The following is a 20,195-nucleotide window of genomic DNA, read 5'->3' on the forward strand; positions in this document are numbered from 1 at the left end:
GTGTCATCAGAAAAAGGTAGGCAGGGGGCTACAGCATGCTATTTTTTATATCAGTGTTTTTTACATGCACACTGACTTAATCTGTTAAATGTAATATTTATGTTTTGTTCACTTTTCTAAATATGTGCTATAGATCACAAAGCTTAGAACAATTTAAAAGGAAATTCCCAAGCTATAGACTTTCAAGAACCAATGTAGCTAGACACAAAACAGAATGAAATGCAAAAATAAAGATGCATATAGTAAAACACTTTTCCAATCTAAAAGGCCCAAATAGGAAACTGGGGAGAAAAGTATTCACTATTGTCTCTCTTAAATGTAGAAAATGGAAAAAATGATTCCAGGCAACAAATGTCAACAATTCTCTTAGAAACATTATAATGGCATAACTTACCCAGTGGGTACTATTTACTGCTCTGAATCGAAGTGTATAATTTAAAGTAGATGACTTAGGTGCCAACACGGGCTGTGTCCATTTTATTTGAACCATTTGTTTGAGGCCCAAAACTGGTTTCACACTGGAAATCTTAGGTGGCTCGATTTTAGCTGAAAATAAAAATCATACAGTTTTTGTATTTGCACAAAGACCAGAAAGTGCTAATAACATCCACCCAGAATTGCAAAGGAAATCATAGTGCACATTCTATGATTTAGTGTACGCAAAAGGCAGTAGGAAAGCAGGGCATAAAGAATGCTGCTACCTCCCACCCCTTCAAAAAAGAATGTACAGTGAGGAGAGGCTATATTTCTGTGGGTTTCTTTCTTTCTTTCTTTTTTTTTTTTAACAAATCAGCCTTTTACCGACTGGGTCAGATCCTTTGTCAAACAGAAGGGAGGTAAAAAGAAACTTCATGACCAGAGAATGGGTGGTTCCTCTTGTCTATTCTCCCCATCTCTCTTTCTTTGACCCCCAGGATGAAGAAGTGCTCAGTAGAAAGCACCTTCATTTCCCCTGAACACTACAAACATTCTCACCCTAAATCTCTCCTTGAAAAAGGTGGGGGGGGTGTTATAAAAGTAACATAGGCTCATTTCAAAAATTATTTATTTAAATTTATTTATTTGGTTGTGCCAGGTCTAAGTTGCAGCATGAGAATTCATAGTTGTAGCTTGTAGGATCTAGTTCCCTGGCCAGGGATTGAACCCACACCCCCTGCATTGGAAGGCAGAGTCTTGACCACTGGACCATTAGGGAAGTTCCCCACCCCCCATTTTTTAAATATAGAAAAACTACAAAGAAAAACTTTAAGTCAATCATAATTCTATCAACCAGCATGCATGCTAAGTCACTTTAGTCATATTGGATTCTTTGTGATCCCATGGACTATAGCCCACAAGGCTCCTCTGTCCATGGGATTCCCCAGGCAAGAATACTGCAGTGGGTTACCATGCCCTCCTTGCCATCAACCAGAGATCATCATTATTAGCATTTTGGTGTATTTCTAGGCTTTTACCTATACAAAAATTTGTACTTTTTAAAAGAAAATTGATGTTATGCTAAATAAATCTTTTGTCTTTATGAAAAACATTATGGAATCAGCGAACATCCCTTTGCATTGAAATTTTTCAAAACATGTTTTCAAAGCTTCATAATATTCTCTTATAGAGAAACAGAATTTGACACTTTCTCTATTAGTGTACTGTACATAGTGTTTCCAATTTCTCGTTTTAAAGCCCCCCTGAAAACAGAAGCTGAGTCTCAATCACAAGGCCTTTGATTAACACTTGGTACTTAGCAAATTTCAGATATTTGTTAAGTGAACAAGTAAGTGGATAATAGTTGTATCTTTGTGTGTATCTCTCATGGCTTCCTTAGATCCCCTAGGACAGAAGGATTAAATTAAAAAGTATAACCATTTTGGGGCTTCCCAGGTGGTTCAGTGGTAAAGAATCCACCTGCCAGTGCAGGAGATGTGGGTTTGATCCCTGGGTTGGAAAGATCCCTTGCAGAAGGAAAGGGCAACCCACTCTAGTATTCTTGCCTGGAGAATCCCAAGGACAGAGGAGCATGGCAGGCTAGAGTCCACTGGGTTCCAAAAGAGTTGGACATGACTTAGTGACTAAACAACAAACAACATAAACATTTTTAGGGCTACTTTCCACAAAATGTCATTTTGCTTTCCAAAATAGCTACAGTAATTGCAGTGTACGTGTATAGCACAATTTATTTATTCATGCCTCTGTTGGTGGGTATTTGGGTTGTTTCTATATCTTGGCTATTGTGAATAATATTGTAATGAACATGGAAATGCAAGTATCTCCTTAAGATCCTGCTGCTGTTGCTGCTAAGTTGCTTCAGTCGTGTCCGACTCTGTGCGACCCCATAGACAGCAGCCCACCAGGCTCCACTGTCCTGGGATTCTCCAGGCAAGAACACTGGAGTGGGTTGCCATTTCCTTCTCCAATGCATCAAAGTGAAAAGTGAAAGTGAAGTCACTCAGTTGTGTCCGACTCTTAGCAACCCCATGGACTGCAGCCTACCAGGCTCTTCCGTTCATGGGATTTTCCAGGCAAGAGTACTGGAGTGGGGTGCCATTGCCTTCTCCAAAAGATAAAAATAAAATAAAAGTTTGTGTTTACAAAGTGAAAAACCTTGCCCCTTTTAGGCCCATCGACAAGAGGCAGAGCCAATGTTAGCATTGTAATGTAAGCCTTTCAAAGGGAGTTCCTAAAAATGTTTTAAAAAGAAACCCAAGTCAAAACACTTCATAAAAAGAAAATCTGAGGCCCAGATACCTACACTGGTGAGATGTACCAAAGGTTTAAAGACCAATTACCACTGATCTTTCAGTTCAGTTCAGTCGCTCAGTCGTGTCTGACTCTTTGCAACCCCATGAACCGCAGCATGCCAGGCCTCCATATCCATCACCAACTCCTGGAGTTTACCCAAATTCATGTCCATTGAATCGGTGATGCCATCCAACCATCTCATTCTCTGTAGTCCCCTTCTCCTCCTGCCCTCAAACTTTCCCATCATCAGGGTCTTTTCCAATGAGTCAGCTCTTCGCATCAGGTGGCCAAAGTATTGGAGTTTCAGCTTCAACATCAGTCCTTCCAATGAACACCCAGGACTGATCTCCTTTAGGATGGATTGGTTGGATCTCCTTGCAGTCCAAGGGACTCTCAAGAGTCTTCTCCAACACCACAGTTCATAAGCATCAATTCTTCAGTGCTCAGCTTTCTTTACAGTCCAACTCTCACATCCATACATGACCACTGGAAAAACCATAGCCTTGACTAGATGGACCTTTGTTGACAAAGTAATGTCTCTGCTTTTTACTATCTGTCTAGGTTGGTCATAACTTTCCTTCCAAGGAGTAAGCATCTTTTAATTTCCTGGCAGCAATCACCATCTGCAGTGATTTTGGAGCCCAAAAAATAAAGTCAGCCACTGTTTCCACTGTTCCCCCATCTATTTGGCATGAAGTGATGGGACGGGATGCCATAATCTTCGTTTTCTGAGTGTTGAGCTTTAAGCCACCTTTTTCACTCTCCTCTTTCACTTTCATCAAGAGGCTCTTTAGTTCTTCTTCACTTTCTGCCATAAGGGTGGTGTCATCTGCATACCTGAGGTTATTGATATATCTCCCGGCAATCTTGATTCCAGCTTGTGCTTCATCCAGCCCAGTGTTTCTCATGATGTACTCTGCATATAAGTTAAATAAGCAGAGTGACAATATACAGCCTTGACGAACTCCTTTTCCTATTTGGAACCAGTCTGTTGTTCCATGTCCAGTTTGAACTGTTGCTTCCTGACCTGCATATAGGTTTCTCAAGAGGCAGGTCAGGTGGTCTGGTATTCCCATCTCTTTCAGAATTTTCCACAGTTTATTGTGATGCACACAGTCAAAGGCTTTGGCATAGTCAATAAAGTTTTTCTGGAACTCTCTTGCTTCTTCGATGACCCAGCGGATGTTAGCAATTTGATCTCCAGTTCCTCTGCCTTTTCTAAAACCAGCTTGAACATCTGGAAGTTCGCAGTTCACGTATTGCTGAAGCCTGGCTTGGAGAATTTTGAGCATTACTTTACTAGCATGTGAGATGAATGCAATTGTGCAGTAGTTTGAGCATTCTTTGGTATTACCTTTCTTTGGGATTGGAATGAAAACTGACCTTTTCCAGTCCTGTGGCCACTGCTGAGTCTTCAAAATTTGCTGGCATGTTGAGTGCAGCACTTTCACAGCATCATCTTTTAGGATTTTAAATAGTTAAACTGGAATTCCATCACCTCCACTAGCTTTGTTCATAGTGATGTTTTCTAAGGCTCACTTGACTTCACATTCCAGGATGTCTGGCTCTAGGTGAGTGATCACACCATCATGATTATCTGGGTCATGAAGATCTTTTTTGTACAATTCTTCTGTGTATTCTTGCCACCTCTTCTTAATATCTTCTGCTTCTATTAGGTCCATACCATTTCTGTCCTTTATTGAGCCCATCTTTGCATGAAATGTTCCCTTGATAGCCCTAATTTTCTTGAAGAGATCTCTAGACTTTCCCATTCTATTGTTTTCCTCTATTTCTTTGAACTGATCACTGAGGAAGGCTTTCTTATCTCTCCTTGCTATTCTTTGGAACTCTGTATTCAAATGAGTATATCTTTCCTTTTCTTCTTTGCTTTTCGCTTCTCTTCTTTTCACAGCTATTTGTAAGACCTCCTCAGACAGCCATTTTGCTTTTTTGCATTTCTTTTTCTTGGGGATGGTCTTGATCCCTGTAACCCTTTCAAAAAACAGGACCAGGAAACACTTTCCAACTCATTCTGTGAGGCCAATATTTCCATGATGCCAAAAATATACAAAGATATCACAAGAAAAGAAAGCAAGAGACCAATATCCCCTAGGAAGATAGAAGAAAAACTCCTCAACAAAAAAACTATCAATCCAAATTCAGCAACATATAGAAAGGATTATACACTTACAACCATGTGAGATTTATTTCAGGAATACAAAGTTTGTTATTTTGTTTAAAAATTAACTCAGAAAGGATCATGGAACTAAATGTAAGAGCTAAAGCTATAAAGGTCTTTAAAAGAAAACAGAGTAGAAATCTTTGTGACCTCAGGTTTGGCACTAGATTATTAGTTCTGACTCCTGAGCACAAGCAATAAAGGAAAAAATAGATAAATTATAATAAAATCATCAAAATTAAATTATGTTTTAGTTTCAAAGGATATCATTAAGAAATTGAAAACATAACCCAGAGGAAGAAAGAAAACATGTGCAAAACATATCTTATAAGGAGCTGATACCCAGAATATATAAAGAACTCGAACTTCCCTGGCAATCAAGTAATTAAGACTCACTCTTCCACTGCAAGGGGCTTAGGTTTGATCCCTACAGCCCCTCACAAAAAGAACTCTTAAAATTGAATAATAAAAAGACAACATATTTGTAAAATCGGCAAAGGTTATGGATTAACATTTTTCCAGAGAAGATGTACAAATGGCCAGTTAGCACATGAAAAGATGCTCAATACCATTAATCATTTGGTAAGTGCAAATCAGAACAGTGAAGTATGATGTAATACCCACCAGGGAAGTCCCCTAATACCCACTAGGATGGTTATAATAAAAAAAAAAAAGTGCAATAACTAGTGTTGAAGAGGATATGGAGAAGCTGGTAACTTTATAAGTTGCTGGTGGGATGTAAAATGGTACAGCCATTTTGGTAAAATTCAGCAGTTCCTCAAAAAGTTAAAGACTAAGTTATATGACCCAGCAATTTCATTAGGTATACATCTAAGAGAACTGAAGCCTATATCCACACAAAAATTTGTACACAAATATTCATAATTGCAGCATTCATAACCAAAAAGTGGAAACAACTAAAATGTCTATCAACCAATGTGTGGTTAAACAGAATGTGATATGTCCCTATGATGGATTATTATTCAGCTATAAAAAGGAATAAATGCTACAAGATGGATTGAACCTTGAAAACATTATGCTGTGAAAGAAATAAGATACAAGGACTATACTGTATCATTACATTTATATGAATTTTCAGAAATAAGTAAATCCATAAAGACAGAAAAATAGATTAGTGACTGCCAGAGACCAAGGGGAAGGTAGAATTAAGGATTTCTGCTAATGGGCATGAAGTTTCTTTGAGGGGTGATGAAAAGTTTCTGGAACTAGATCCTGGTGATATTTGTATAACTTTGTGAATATGATTTTTAAAAACTGGTGAATTGTCATTTTTAAAAGGTGAATCTATGGGGTGGGAGATGGGATGGAGGTTCAAGAGACAAACAGAAACAAAAACTATATTGTAAAGCAATTATCCTCCAGTTAAAAATAAATAAATTAACAAAAAAGGTGAATCTTATAACATGTGAATTATTCTCACAAACGATGTTATTTTAAAATTAAATAGTAAAAATGACTCTTTGAAAAAGAATTTGAAAGCAACAATCAGTGAGATATTTTTAAAAATAAGAGTTTTACTTTCTCCTACAGGAGCAATAATATACTGTTTCTTCTAATATAATTGATAGTACAAACTGCAAGAGAAAATCAAGGACCAGCAAAATGTTTCTCATTAATTTTTTTTTTTTGGGGGTCAGGTCCCTCCTTCCTTCCTTTCTTCTTCCCTCTGGCCCTACCTCTCTTTTCCTTCTTCAAAAGAAGACAAATTTTCCATATATCTATAACATACACCTATGTGCTTGAGATGTGAATCTACTTTTGAGTTTACAGATATCTCTTTTAAAAAACAGAAGAAGAGGGTATATTTTAATTAAAAAGTTCATAAGAATATAAAGTGACACTTACTTATGGTAGTTAAGTCCCAATATGTTATATCAGATTTAATTATGCCATATGCATTTTTAGCCTCCACTTGAATAATGTAAATATCTGGTGGTGTTAAACTTGAATAAAAAGAGCATGAAGAACCAGCTTTACTTGTAGAATTACAAGTATCATTTTCACGTACATAACACCTTTGAAGGAAAAAATGATTCAGCATGAGTTTAGTACAGCAGTTTAGAAACATAAGCATATTTAATATGTTAAGCATGTATTTGGTAGCTTCCTTCTGGGTCTCTCTTGAGAACTGTATAGTCCAGAAATTGATGTTTATCTCTCCAGATTCCTTCCTCACCTTCAAGGAGAGGGAAAAGTTACCATGGAGACCTCCCTGGGAACCCTGTAAGTCCATCAGAAGTTACACTCATATAATGCATTTCCTATTGGTAAGAAATAATGAATAGGCTCTTGAAAATCTCAGATTCTAACCTTGAGAACTTATTCTTAAAAGAAAAAAATAAAAAGAATTTGTTAAATAAATTACAGTAGATACATAAATAGAATTTAAAATGATAGTTTTTAATACAACTATATTTATTGATATGGAAAGATGCCTGGTACTCTATTAATGGTGAAAAAAAGCAAGATGCATATTATGTAAATAATGATTACATTAATATGAAATTACATGTTTATATAACTCTTCTTAAAGGTGTCTAGAAAGGTCTTCATCAAAATATTAAAAATTGTTACCTTTGGTGGTGGGATTTGGGGTGATTTTTTATATTCTTCATATTTTTCAGATTTAATTTTTTGCCATTGGTGTACAATGTTTTCAGAAAACTCATTACAATTATTTTCTTAGATAGATAACTTAAACCCTATCAAGCTGTAACTTAATGAAAACAGCTACACATATTGGTAGGAATCAAGTAGGTGGGTATTGCTAGAGTCCTCTGGGGACTATGTGGGAGATGAAACAGGCTGAGACCAGAAGAGGGGGCCCACTGTGTAAGGATTTGCAAAGGCAGGGGTGAGGGAGCAGAGACTGAACATACAGAAATATAGAATCATGGAATTTTGAAAGCAGAAAGGATCTCAGCATTTTCCATGGTTATCATAGAGTGCAAAAATGGCCTACAGGGTAATGTTGTGTCATGGTTATACAAGCATCCTCCCACCCTCTTAGCTGTAGATCCTATCAGTATGGTTGCAAATAACCATATTTACATCACCCCAGCCACTGGATACAAATAATGGTTATCTAGAAGCTATAATTGAGAAAACATTTTACTGTCTAAGTGACTTGAGTCATGAGTTAAAGTGGGAGCCTCTGCCTCCTCCCCTTACTCTCCCTGACGGCACACAAGCTCCCGTACTCACAAAGTTCTCCTGACTGTGTATGATATAGAATTAGCTTCTTTCTCTGGACTCCAGGTGCAAGTAAAATTTTTCGTATAGTAGAAGACGCAAGAAATGTTCTCAGGCTTAGCTGGCAGGTCTAGAAAAATACACAAACACAATAATTTTAGTGCATGATAAACATTGCCAGCATTAACGAGTTTGATGAAAACAGATTAATCGAAAGCTGAATTTCTTGGTAAGTTACTAGGTATAATAGGTTCTCCTTATCAGGGCCATGGAAAGAATCTAACTCCATCTCTGCAGTTACTCCCTTTAAACAGCTAGATTTTGACTTAAAAAACACTTCTTATATTTTTATTCAAGGAAGTTCCTACCAGATAAGAAGTAAGAAGTCCATGACTTGTAGCAAGTAAAATATTGGAGCAGGGTAGTGAAAATAAGACGGAGCAAAGAACTCGGATGTCAGTTCTTGGTGCAACAGTACAAACATGCGTGAGTCTGAAGAACCAAGGTCGTTTGGGCTGGTGGCCTATTTCACCAGGCATAGCAAGTCTAGTCGGAGCCTCATGTACCACTCAGCACCAACTCCAGCATGATATGGAAGTCCTAGCACTGCGGAGAGAGGGCTGGGGAAGATCTTCACAAAAGCTCTGAACAGGTGAGAGTAGCAGGCAGGGATTCAGAAGTCCCCAGTATCTCAGGGTGAGGAACTGTGGGCGGGTGTAGATGTGTAGGGTTGGTCCAGGCCTGGGATTCAGAAGAGATCAGGCACGTTCAGGGTGATATAGCTGTAAATCAGGGCTGGGATTCAGATGAAGAGGCTTCTGTGCACAGGGGGATGTCAACCACAGGCAAACAGCTGGGGCATGAACTTCAGGAGTGGGTTTGGCAATGATACCCCAAAGCCCATGCAAAGCTGGCTGCCCGGCAGCAGATAGCAGAGAAGGGATAAGACCCCAGCAGAACGTCCAGAGGGAAACAAAGACTTGCTCACACAGATTTAGGAGACCAGGACTCTGAAGTTACGTAAACCCACTCATATACCCAGACACCACCCTAGGCAGGAGTAGGGGGACAGGCAGAAACTATGGAACTGTGCACCGTTACCCCAGAGAGACTGAATCAGCTGGAAAACACTATAAATCAGAAGAAACAGAGACAATGCTAACAAATGTAAGTGCTGCCTGTGCTGTCCCCTTCCTCAGCCCTGCCTGGCTTTCCAGGGGAGCAGGGACTTTTTGAAAACTGATTAGCTTATTCCTAGAAAATAAGCATGTTATAAAATATATCTGCATATCTGACTAATGCATACATTTCAACTCTTCCAGAGGTAACACCTTCTAATAGGAAGTCAGTAACAAACAGTTTCAGAATGGGTTGTATTCACTGCTTAGATTTGGGAGTTTCGGGATTTGTATATTCACTCATGGGTTTCCCTGGTGATTCAGATGGTAAAGAACCTGCCTGCAACGTGGGAGACTGTGGTCTAAGAAATGAGAATTGTCCACATAGGTAAAGCAGCCCCTGGGAGAGACAAACAAGAGTGAAGCAGAGCAAGGGGGCCTTCATGTCATGGCCACATTTCCAGCTCTTTTCTGAGAAGCCTTCCTCTGAGTCCTTCAGATGAGCCTGATCCCGACAAGACCCACTAGTCAGCAGTTAAGTCAATGACTTGCTATCTATGCTACTTGCATGTTGAAAACCATGAAAAAGCTGGTGATCTCCAAGTCCAACTGCTTAAAGGACCAAAGTTAACTGACCTGAACCAAATACTACTACATGGTAAGTGGAGATCAGAAGGTAGGCCAATTAGCCCAGTAATTCCTCAGAGCCCACACAGCTTGAAAACACTCCCTCAGGATTCCTCAGGACAGCAAGCAGAATACTAACAGATACACACTTCACAACTGTCAGTGGGACAGGCAAAATCCTCTAAGAGGGTGAGCAAACGGTTAGCCAACAATGTCCCCAGGGACATTGCTTTTACACTGACTGACTCACTCTCTGGCTCAGAGATCTTGGCTGTGTGTGTTTGTGCATACATGTGGGTCTGTCTTTAGTCCTCTGGCCAATTTCCTTACAAATAGTCATCCAAAGCTAGCCTGCCCTCCACCTCCATTTCACTCATACCAGCACATGAGCTCTTAGCAGGATATCAAAGTTGATCATTGGCTGGAAAACAAAGAAATAAGATGTCTTTCCCTGTCTACTCAGAATAGTCTTTAGTTTTGTACTCTTCTCATTATGGCCCCCTACAGTCACATTTTATTTCCACCTTCATTCTCGGTCTGCCTTGCACAGGCTGACTCCAAAGACAGCCACCCAAAAAACCAGCGTAGAAATAGATGGACAGAGGAGCCTCGGACACGACTGAGGTGACTTAGCATAGCACAGCACAGGAATAGATCCTTGTGGATCTAAACATATCCCCATCGAACCATGGTGAACTCTGGTCTTTACTATGCTTCCTTGAATATCTCTCTTCAGCTCTTTCAGAAGCTTTGATTAATATCTATAAAAACCATAAGTCAGAGGGGAATCCAACCTCTGGTTACCAGAACCATCAGTGTTATCAGATATCAGAAGAGAAAGTAGTTCTAAAAATGATTTTCCTCTTCACCTGAGCTTTTTTTAAGGAGTAACATTTGTTTTACTCTCACTGTTTGGTACACGGCAAGACAGAAATATTCTTGGAGAGGCCACTTGATATTGGTATAGAGAAGGAAAAAATTCTGTTTCCTTTCACTCTCCTAGGCTCTCCAGCCAGGGCCCTGTAAAATCAGACTGACAAAAGACAGATTCACAAGAGAAAAATATTATATTAATGCATGCAGTGAAATTACACAGGCAAAAACTCAATAAAGAGTCATTTAAAGGGGTGGTTAGAACTTGGGCTGGTAAAGCATCTTAAGACAAAACCAATAAATCTGTAGAGAACTGACAGGACAAAGGAAAATGAACTTAGGTTTTCAAGGGTAGCAGACTGTGAAAAGGTAAATATATGGGAGACACTAATGGAGCAGGGTTTACATGTGCAGATCCATCCTGGCACTGATTTTCTGTCTTCCTCATGGTCATAAAACTCCTCCAGGAGAGGAGATTTATAGCAGTCCTCACTTTTAAGAAGTTTCTTCTTTTAAACAAATAAAAGAAGTTCCACAAAGACTTCACTTCTGCATCTGTTGATTCTCTTTTGACTCCAAATAATAAATTGACTCCAAAATAAATCCTTATGCGAAAGTGGTATATTTTGAGGTGGCATATTCTGATCCCCTATGTTGGTGTTACGGAAGAGATTTATGATAAATAAAATGAATGCCCAGGAACATTTCCAGTACTCATCAGTATTTCCCCTTCCTGGACATAGGGGAAGATTTTATTTCCTTTCTTCCTTGAAATTGGGCATAGCAATGTGACTTCTTTGGCCCCTGACATGAAAGGAGACTAAAGCGCTGCTACATTATTATCCTTTTTCTCCTCCCTCTGCCCTGCACACCCTGCAAATCCATGTTGAGATAATGAGTCTTAGGCTGGTACAGCCTCCATCAGCCTAGGTCCTGCTTATCTGTGATGGACATATAGACTTTGTTGTCTTAAGCACTAAGATTTTGGGCTTGTTTATTTTCACTGCATAAACAACTTTCCCTGCCTCATGTGAAAAATAGCTTGTCTGAAAATCCAAGATTTTAGGACTCGGGAGAGGAATTCATTTAAGAGTAATTTTCCCTCTTCTCTTTGTTATGTTCTCATGACATCCTAACTCTGCATATGATCTCAGGGCATTGTAGATTTGTTTGATCACAAATGAGGGTGCCAAGGGGAACTGGAATAAAAAAGGAAAACCAGATCAACAAATAGCTTCAGTTTTGCTTTCTTGTGGATCCCATACATCTGAACTGCCCTGACTTATGTAAAGAACTGCCAGCGAGTAGCAAGGCTTATACATCTGTTGTCCTGCCTACCTGCTGGCAACTTGTGTGCCTATTTTAAGTCTTCTTCAACTTACCTCTAATTAGAATATAAACTCTTCATCAAAAGACTGTCACAAACATTATATAATTGTGATAGAGCAATGGAGGGCATTTTACCTCTGTTCTATTTTTCATAAAACCCCAAGAGTACTCACAGAACTCTTTAAGACTGCCACAGTCATGAGAAAAAAGGGAAGACTAAAGAGTTGTAATCCACCAGAAGAGACTAAGGAGACAGGACAATTCAGTGCAATATGCTACCCTGAATTGGATCCCAGAATAGAAAGAAAACATTAAGGAAAAACTGGTGAAATCAAGTAAAGTCTGGAATGTACTTAATAGTCATGTGTTAATACCATTTTCTTTATTTCAGCAAGCATATGATGCTATTATAAAATATTAGCAATAAGGGAAACTGGATAAAGGGTATATAAAATTCTCTGTACTATCTTCACAATTTTTATATAAATTTAAAACTATAACAGAATGTTTTTTTGCACGTGGATGACTAAAGGCTACGTTTGCCCCTCACACATATGTATCCTTCCACATGTTAAGAAAAAGCATATAAACATATTGCCACATTTCTAGAAATAACTATTTCCCCTATTTTTAGAAATAAGCAGCAATATTCAGAACTTTTCTCTAAGAAGGACCAGGAGAATGTTCTTGCTTATCAGCGAATTTCCTATATGCAAAAAGAACATTTTTCAAAATTAAAAAGATCTTCTCAATCTCCCTTCTTCCTCTCTACGCTCATAACACTTTGGTGTCATTGCAAAGTTAAATTTTGTTGTGAACGGTGTCTTGAAGTAAAAGAAGGGCAAGGCTGAGACCAAGGGGAAAATTGTCTAGAAGGGAAGTAGTATGGAAACTAGAGTCAGTTATACAGGAAATGGTATTAATGAAAGGTAGTAAGAGAAGACAGAGATACAAGACTGAAAAAGACAAGTTGAGGGGAAAGGTGTTATGATGCTTATAAGCAGAACTTTAAATTGGACAATTGGAAGCAATTGGGGATTTCTGAGATGGCCAAAAGAGACTGAATGAGACAGAGACTCACGGCCCTCCCTGCCTATAATGCCTACAAAGCTCTGGAGTGTCACAAGTATAACCCCAGGGACCTGCAAGGTGGGCCAGGCCATGCCAGAGGTCTGGAAGACATTCTCCTTATCTCTGGATCACAACTGCCTTCTGGGTGACCTCCGATTATGAGACGTTATGGGCTGAATTGTGTCCCTCCCCACAAATCTCATATATTTAAGCCCTACCCTCTCTCTGCTGTGCCTCAGAAGGTGACTGCATTTGGAAACAGGGCATATAAGGATGTATTAACTAAAATGGGGCCTTTACAATGTGTCCTAATTCAATCTCACTGGTGTCCTTATAAAAGGAGATTAAGATACACAGAGGGATGACCACATGAAGAGGCAGCAAGATGATGGTCATCAACAAGTCAAGGAGAAAGGTGTCAGAGAAAATCAACTCTGCAGACACTTCGACCTTGGACTTTCAGTCTCCAAAACTGTGAGAAAATAAACTTCTGTTGTTTAGGCTATCCAATCTGTGGTATTTTGTTATATAGCAGCCTGACCAGACCGATATTTATACTACATGCCTTGTCTACATTCCCAGTGCTCAATCACCATTTCTTTTAATCTGGTCTTATCTTCTTTACATAATATGTGATCTAAGTAAAACATCTTAGATCTACAAGGTATTATATGGCCATTAGGCCCATAGTTTTGAGTTGGATCATTGTAGTGATGTTGTTTCATTTCCCTTTATACCCTTGGAATTTATGGCAAATAGTGTGAAAATGTATATATGTTTCTATGTGTGCTTCCTATATGAACCAATGCACACTTCACACAGGAATGACCAAGATAATCACCTACTATTACTCTAAAACAGTGAATCTTGACTTTCAAAGGGTCATATCTCCCTTTGAAAATATGATAGATCATCTTGCCAAACTTGCACATGCATAAGTATACATCAACACACGCATACAACCCCACACAAATTTAGGGAGCTCACAAATCCCCCACTGTTCATCCATGAATGCCCATGTCCAGCTGCCCCTTTGTTCTCAAGTTAACAACTCTTATTCAAAAAAGGCAAATAGAATCGCATAATCCATAAAAGGGCACAGGCTGACCTACCTGCCAGGCCAAATCTGCAGAGTAGAGGGAGCATCCACAGTGTCCAGGCCCACATTGTTCCCAAATAATGCAGGGAGCCTGGAAAGAGAACAGAAAATATCATCAGTCAAGAGTTAGTTTGCTTCCTGTCTCTCCTCAACAGCTCTGTTTCTAGTGATAAACAGATTCTGGGAATTTTGAGGAAAGGTATTTTATTTTATATATTTTGAATTACATTCTATTTTGTTATATTTATTTGGTTAGCATCACATAGATCCCTCTGTGATTATTCCATTACCCCAGTCAATTTTTTGTCCACAGTTAATTCTACTATATAATACAAAAAGTACACCAGCCAGCAAGAATACACTCCAGAAAAACAGTACTGTCCTCCAGTCTCTGCCTCAGTTCCTGAGCACTCCAGCTAAACAAGACATCTCGTAATTTTCCAAAAGCACCATGCAATTTCACATCTCCATGCTTTGTCCATGTGGTTCCTTCTGTCTAGAATGTCCTTTCTTCCCTATTCCTGACAAAGTGATCCATCTTTCCAGACTCAGTTCAAAGCTAGCCTTCTCCAAGCACCTTCCCTGAACTCCCAGATGGACTCAGCCCGCCAGTCGGCCTCTGTGCCCCACCCACCCTCCATGCCATCTGTACTGTGCACACAGCATTCAGAATGGTCTTTAGTAGTTTACCCGCTGGCTTCTCTACAGATAGGGAGCTTCTGAAGAGTGCAGCTTCTCTCTCTGAGAAGCCTGAGTGTTGAAGGCAGTGCCTGGTACCTGGTAGACATTCACTATTGTTTGTGGAATAATTAGAATAACAAGGCTGCTGGCTCCTCACGTCATCCCAGATGAGATGGTGAGATAGTCTAAGGATTAAAGCAAATGTAAAGGCAATACCTTGCTTTCAGAAAGAAATACATGATGCTACATTTTCAGCTGACATATCATTATGGGGGGAAAAGGAGAGTTTTCAGCAAAATGAATCATTTTAGGGAAAGTTGAATGCCGCTTTTTTGGACAAAAACCACAGGGATAACATTTTCTCACACACAAACCAGTTGAAACACCTAACGAACTGAAAGTGCCTAAGGCAAAATAAAGCTGAGTGAGAACTTGGATCCATAGAAATACCATTATGAAACAATAAAAGACTAGTTACATAACAGCAATAGTTAATGCCTGTTACTCAAGAGCTGTGGCTAATCTCTCCCAAAACAACCATTTTGATTTAAATGAGTATAAAACTTAGGAAGTTTTAAAATTTTTCAATGAAGAATAAATGTGTTCTTTGAAAATTAATTATAACAGCAAAAGAATTTTTTTTTTTTGGCCTTGAATAGAATTTTATTTATTTAGTTTTTGGCCTTGAAGCATGTGGGATCTTAGTCCTCTGACCAGAGATAGAATCCATGCCCTCTGCAATGGAAGCTCGGAGTCCTAACCACTGGACCACCAGGGAATTCCCAGTAATAGCACTTTTTAGCATCCAACTATTCACAATGTTGTCTTAATTTTCTCCAGTTCTTAGCCAAAAAACATGCCTTTACAAGTTTTAAAAGCATACTGGAAAGGGAGGGAGGCCCAGTCATGAAGACATTATTAAAGACATGATGCTGACAGTCTCAATGATTAAATAAACAAACAATTATAGGCGCTAAAGCTCATATTGTTATTCCAATACAGGGTTTTGCATTTTAAAATCTTATCAATATTAAATATTGAATATTTTGAACTTAAAATATTTTAATCAATTGTAATTATTGCTTCTTTACTTTACAGTGAGCATACTCACCTATTATTTGTGAATTTTTAAAGCCTTAACAAAAAAACAGCAGTACTAACAGTACTAAATTATACCCAGGGACAAAACTGTAGAAGAACAAAGGGTTGAGAACCACTAATCTACTTGCAGCAACACAGCATGGATAGTAATAGCAAATATCACCTGGTAAGTGCTGTAATTACAATAGTGCAGAGAGAGCACAGAATGTCCAAAGAGAGGAAAGAGCTCATGACTGGGGAAAGTCAATAAGCTTTGTTGAATGACAATGCCCTAACACCTGTTTGTCCTCCAGTGCCTTTTCCACTTCCCCTCACACACCAGAGAACCACCACTCATGACTGCTTATTGGTAGTAAAAGTGAACAAATGTGAGGTACCTCCCAGGAACTTAGAAATAAGTTCAACTGAGAGTTCAACTAGCAAAATGTGTGCACAGAAGTGACCCTAGTTAACTGTGGGAGTAAATCAAGAATGTTTGAAGAACTTGAGTTTACTCCAAACTTCTTCCAAGGAAGCCTGGGTGTAAACTCGAGAGAGTTGGATCTGAAAAATTAACACTGTCATTTAGTTGCAGGAATTTATTCAACTAAATGTATCCTAAATGGAAGGAGACTATGGGAATGAAAGGAGAGGTCACAGAAAAAAAAGTTGGCAGTGTTCATCTGTGTTCATTGGGCTTCTCTGATGGCTCAGTGGTAAAGAATCTGCCAGCCACACGGGAGATGCAGTTTCGATCCCTGGGTCAGGAAGATCCCCTGGAGGAGGAAATGGCAACCCACTCCACTATTCTTGCCTGGAGAATCCCATGGACAGAGGAGCCTGGCGGGCTACAGTCCATGGGGTCACAAAGAGTCAGACACAACTGAGTGACTAAGCATCCATGGAAGGAAATTATGAAGTTTTCCATTGCTGGAGTGACATACAGCTGACCTTGAGCAATGCCGAAGTTAGGAGCATAGGCTCTCTACACAGTCAGAAATCCACTCACATACCTTCTGTCCATACACACAGTTCCTCCCCATCTGAGGTTCTACAACCTTGGAGTCAACCAATCATGAACAGTGGAGTACGACAGTATCTACTATTGAAAACAAGACCACTTACAAGTAGACCCACACAGTTAAAATCCATGTTGTTCAAGGGTCAGCTGTACTCTATACCAGGACAATCATTAGACTTCACCACAGCCTTGATGCAAGATATCTCAAAACCCAAAATTTCCATGATCGCTCTGATTCTGTGAAGCTGTTTCTGATTATTAATAATTTAGCAGAAGCTCAGATCCTGAACAAAGGATGTAAGCCTTCTAGTAATTAGAAAAGACTACCCTCCTTTGTTTAACATACCAGCCTCATGAAGTCTTACACGAGGTAATCAGCCTCCCCAAATCTGAGCAATTCTGGGTGCAGCAAGACTGTGGGCTATAGAAAATTCACGAAGATTATCCTGTGCTCTTCAGGAGAACCATTAAACTATTACCTTCATTGCCTGACTCATCAGCGCTAACTTTTAAAATGCAGCAGCTTTGAATAACTGTCCCCACTAAGGGGGCACTTCCTAGAAATATACACCTCATTAGTGGTGCCTGATTTGAATACAACAGGAGCTCTGGAATTCTCAAACAACACTATGAATATTCCATGCTCAACCAAAGGACTCAGAACATAAAGTGATGCCACTTGAGTAATTTTTAGTGTCTTATCTTTAAAGTAGTAGCTACTGTTAGGAGTACAATGACTGGAAGTGAAACCAACCAATTATTGCTGGCTACAGCAGCAGCTGGAGACAAGAACACAAAGGAAGAGACACGGCTCTTGCCAGCTGATGTTAAACTATCCCTTCCTCTCCACATTCTCTCTCCTATCACCCAAGCAGAAGCAATAGCACGGCTGTTTTACTCTCTAGAAATCTCCCATTACACACACACAAACACCTCCACCACCCCACACACAGCCTGTCCTTTGGAGCTTCAGTTCCCACTCAAGGCTGTGTCCTGGAGGCTGTTTTACCTGATTTCACGTGCACACAAATATATTGCTATATGACCCTGCTTTCATTCATTCATTCATACATTTACTCAGTTAATGTGTGTTGATACCCATTCTGTGCCAGAAACTTTGCAGAGTATGGGATTGGGTTTTTAAAGGATGGACAAATAAGTAAATTCTAGGGATAGCAACATACTTTTAGGTTGAATTATACAAAATTGCTATTTTCATAAGTCTAAAACAGTCAAATATTGGCAATTTCAGCCTAGTAAACTAACTGTATCTTTTCTTTTTGGGTGAGGAAATGCTTATGTACCTTATCCAAGATGAGATTAAGAGCTATCAGCATGGTGACTAACATATTAATATTAGTTAATAATACTGTACTGTGTATTTGAAAGTTGCTATGGCCAGTAGACCTTAAAAGCTCTCATCACAAGAGAAAAGTTTTGTAACTATGTATGGACTTCCCTTGTGGCTCAGCTGGCAAAGAATCCGCCTGCAATGTGGAAAACCTGGGTTCGATCCCTAGGTTGGGAAGATCCCCTGGAGACGGGAACAGCTACCCACTCCAGTATTCTGGCCTGGAGAATTCCATGGACTCTGTAGTCCATGGTGTATCTAAGAGTTGGAGACGACTGAGCAACTTTCACTTTCATGGCAGTAGACCTTAAAAGCTCTCATCACAAGAGAAAAGTTTTGTCTATGTATAGTGATATGTGTGCACGCTAAGCCGCCTCGGTCGTGGCCAACTCTTTGCAACTCTGTGGACTGGGGCCTGTCAGGCTCCTCTATCCATCGGGATTCTCCAGGCAAGAATATTGGGTTGCCACACTTTCCTCCAGGGGATCTTCCCAACCTAGGGATAGAACCCACATCTCTTACGTCTCCTGCACTGGCTGGCATGTTCTTTACCATTAGTGCCACCATATATGTTACCTTAACTAGACTTAATGTGGTGATCATGTCACACTACATACAGATATTCAATCAGTATGTTGTATACCTGAAGCTAGTAAGTTAATTATATCTCAATTATTTTTAAAAAGAGTTCTCAGGAAACTGCATTCAGTTTCAGAGTATAAACCCATTTGAGGTTCAGGCTGCTTTCACACAATGAATACTTTGAGACTGCCAGCAGCAAGACTGGTAAAAACACAAGTATGATGCAATAGTAAGAGTCTACAAAGTCCTAATTGCATTACATAAATTACATCTGTATTTCCTAAAATCCCTGCAGAGTTGGTATTATTACCCCTGCTTTACAGATATGGATGTTGTGGCTCACAGTATCACGTAATCAGTCCGAAACTCCCATAGTTTGTAAGTGACTTCACTTTCCTTTTCCGTTCAGTCGCTCAGTTGTGTCCGACTCATTGCGACCCCATAGCCGGATTCAAACCTATGCTTGTCTTATTCTGAAGCCTAGATTCTTTCCATCAAAATCAATCAGTAGTTATTAGTGATTTACTCTCCCTCAGTTCTCCTGCCACAAAATGCCATTACACACAGGGATTTTCTTCTGAATCTCCTAGGTCTAATTTTCTACAGCCTCAAGTTCCCAGAAAGATAAACCTTTAACGTTCCTATATTTTCCCCAGCCCCTGATCGTTGTCCTCCACCATCTCCCACCCTAGAGCCAGCATTTTAAAAAGATTTACTGCCAGAAAATTAGATTCCTTGTACCATCAATAACCAGTCTAACTACAGAGTAAGTCATGCAGCGAGTTCTGACCAACAACTTTATTGAAGAAAGCAGAAATAAACCCTCATATAATAGAAGAAGGGACCAAATCGCAAGTTTTTGCATTATCAGGTTTTGTGGCCTGATACTCACCTTCCTGTGTGGGGTGCTATCCCACAGAGGTTCTGCTGTTTAAAAAGATCCACATCAAAGGTGCTCTGTCTTCCACAGCACAAGTGAGAGTAAGGAGCGTGGTTTGTAATTTATCAACACAGTTATGCAAGTGTTTCCTCTCTGGTCCAAGGGCTTTTCCTTTGCTTTTAAGCCCAGCCCAAGCCAGGGTGGCACTTAACCCACTTATGCTGGGAAGTGGAGTGCATTATTGTAACTTTAAAAAAATCTGCTTCTGTGCGACCACTCAACTTTACAGGAAAAAGTGCCATCTGAAAGTGCCATGAACAACTAAAAGGAATGACTAAACTTAAAATGTTCTATACAGGAA

The 20,195-nt window shown here is 39.5% G+C and overlaps 1 protein-coding gene across 1 annotated transcript in view; it reads right to left on the reverse strand.

Moving 5' to 3' along the window:
• Positions 1–20,195, reverse strand: part of IL31RA (interleukin 31 receptor A) — a 74,120-nt gene that overhangs the window by 38,554 nt on the left and 15,371 nt on the right. Inside the window, exons 2-5 of the mRNA XM_019983134.2 lie at positions 14,253–14,330; positions 8,135–8,252; positions 6,776–6,945; positions 395–546 (exon numbers count right to left, since the gene is read on the reverse strand). Coding sequence (XP_019838693.2) covers positions 395–546; positions 6,776–6,945; positions 8,135–8,252; positions 14,253–14,307 — 495 coding nt within the window. The 5' untranslated portion in view covers positions 14,308–14,330. The remainder of the gene's footprint in view (positions 1–394; positions 547–6,775; positions 6,946–8,134; positions 8,253–14,252; positions 14,331–20,195) is intronic.

This window comes from Bos indicus, chromosome 20 (genome assembly GCF_029378745.1).
Source record: "Bos indicus isolate NIAB-ARS_2022 breed Sahiwal x Tharparkar chromosome 20, NIAB-ARS_B.indTharparkar_mat_pri_1.0, whole genome shotgun sequence".
NCBI lineage: Eukaryota > Metazoa > Chordata > Mammalia > Artiodactyla > Bovidae > Bos > Bos indicus.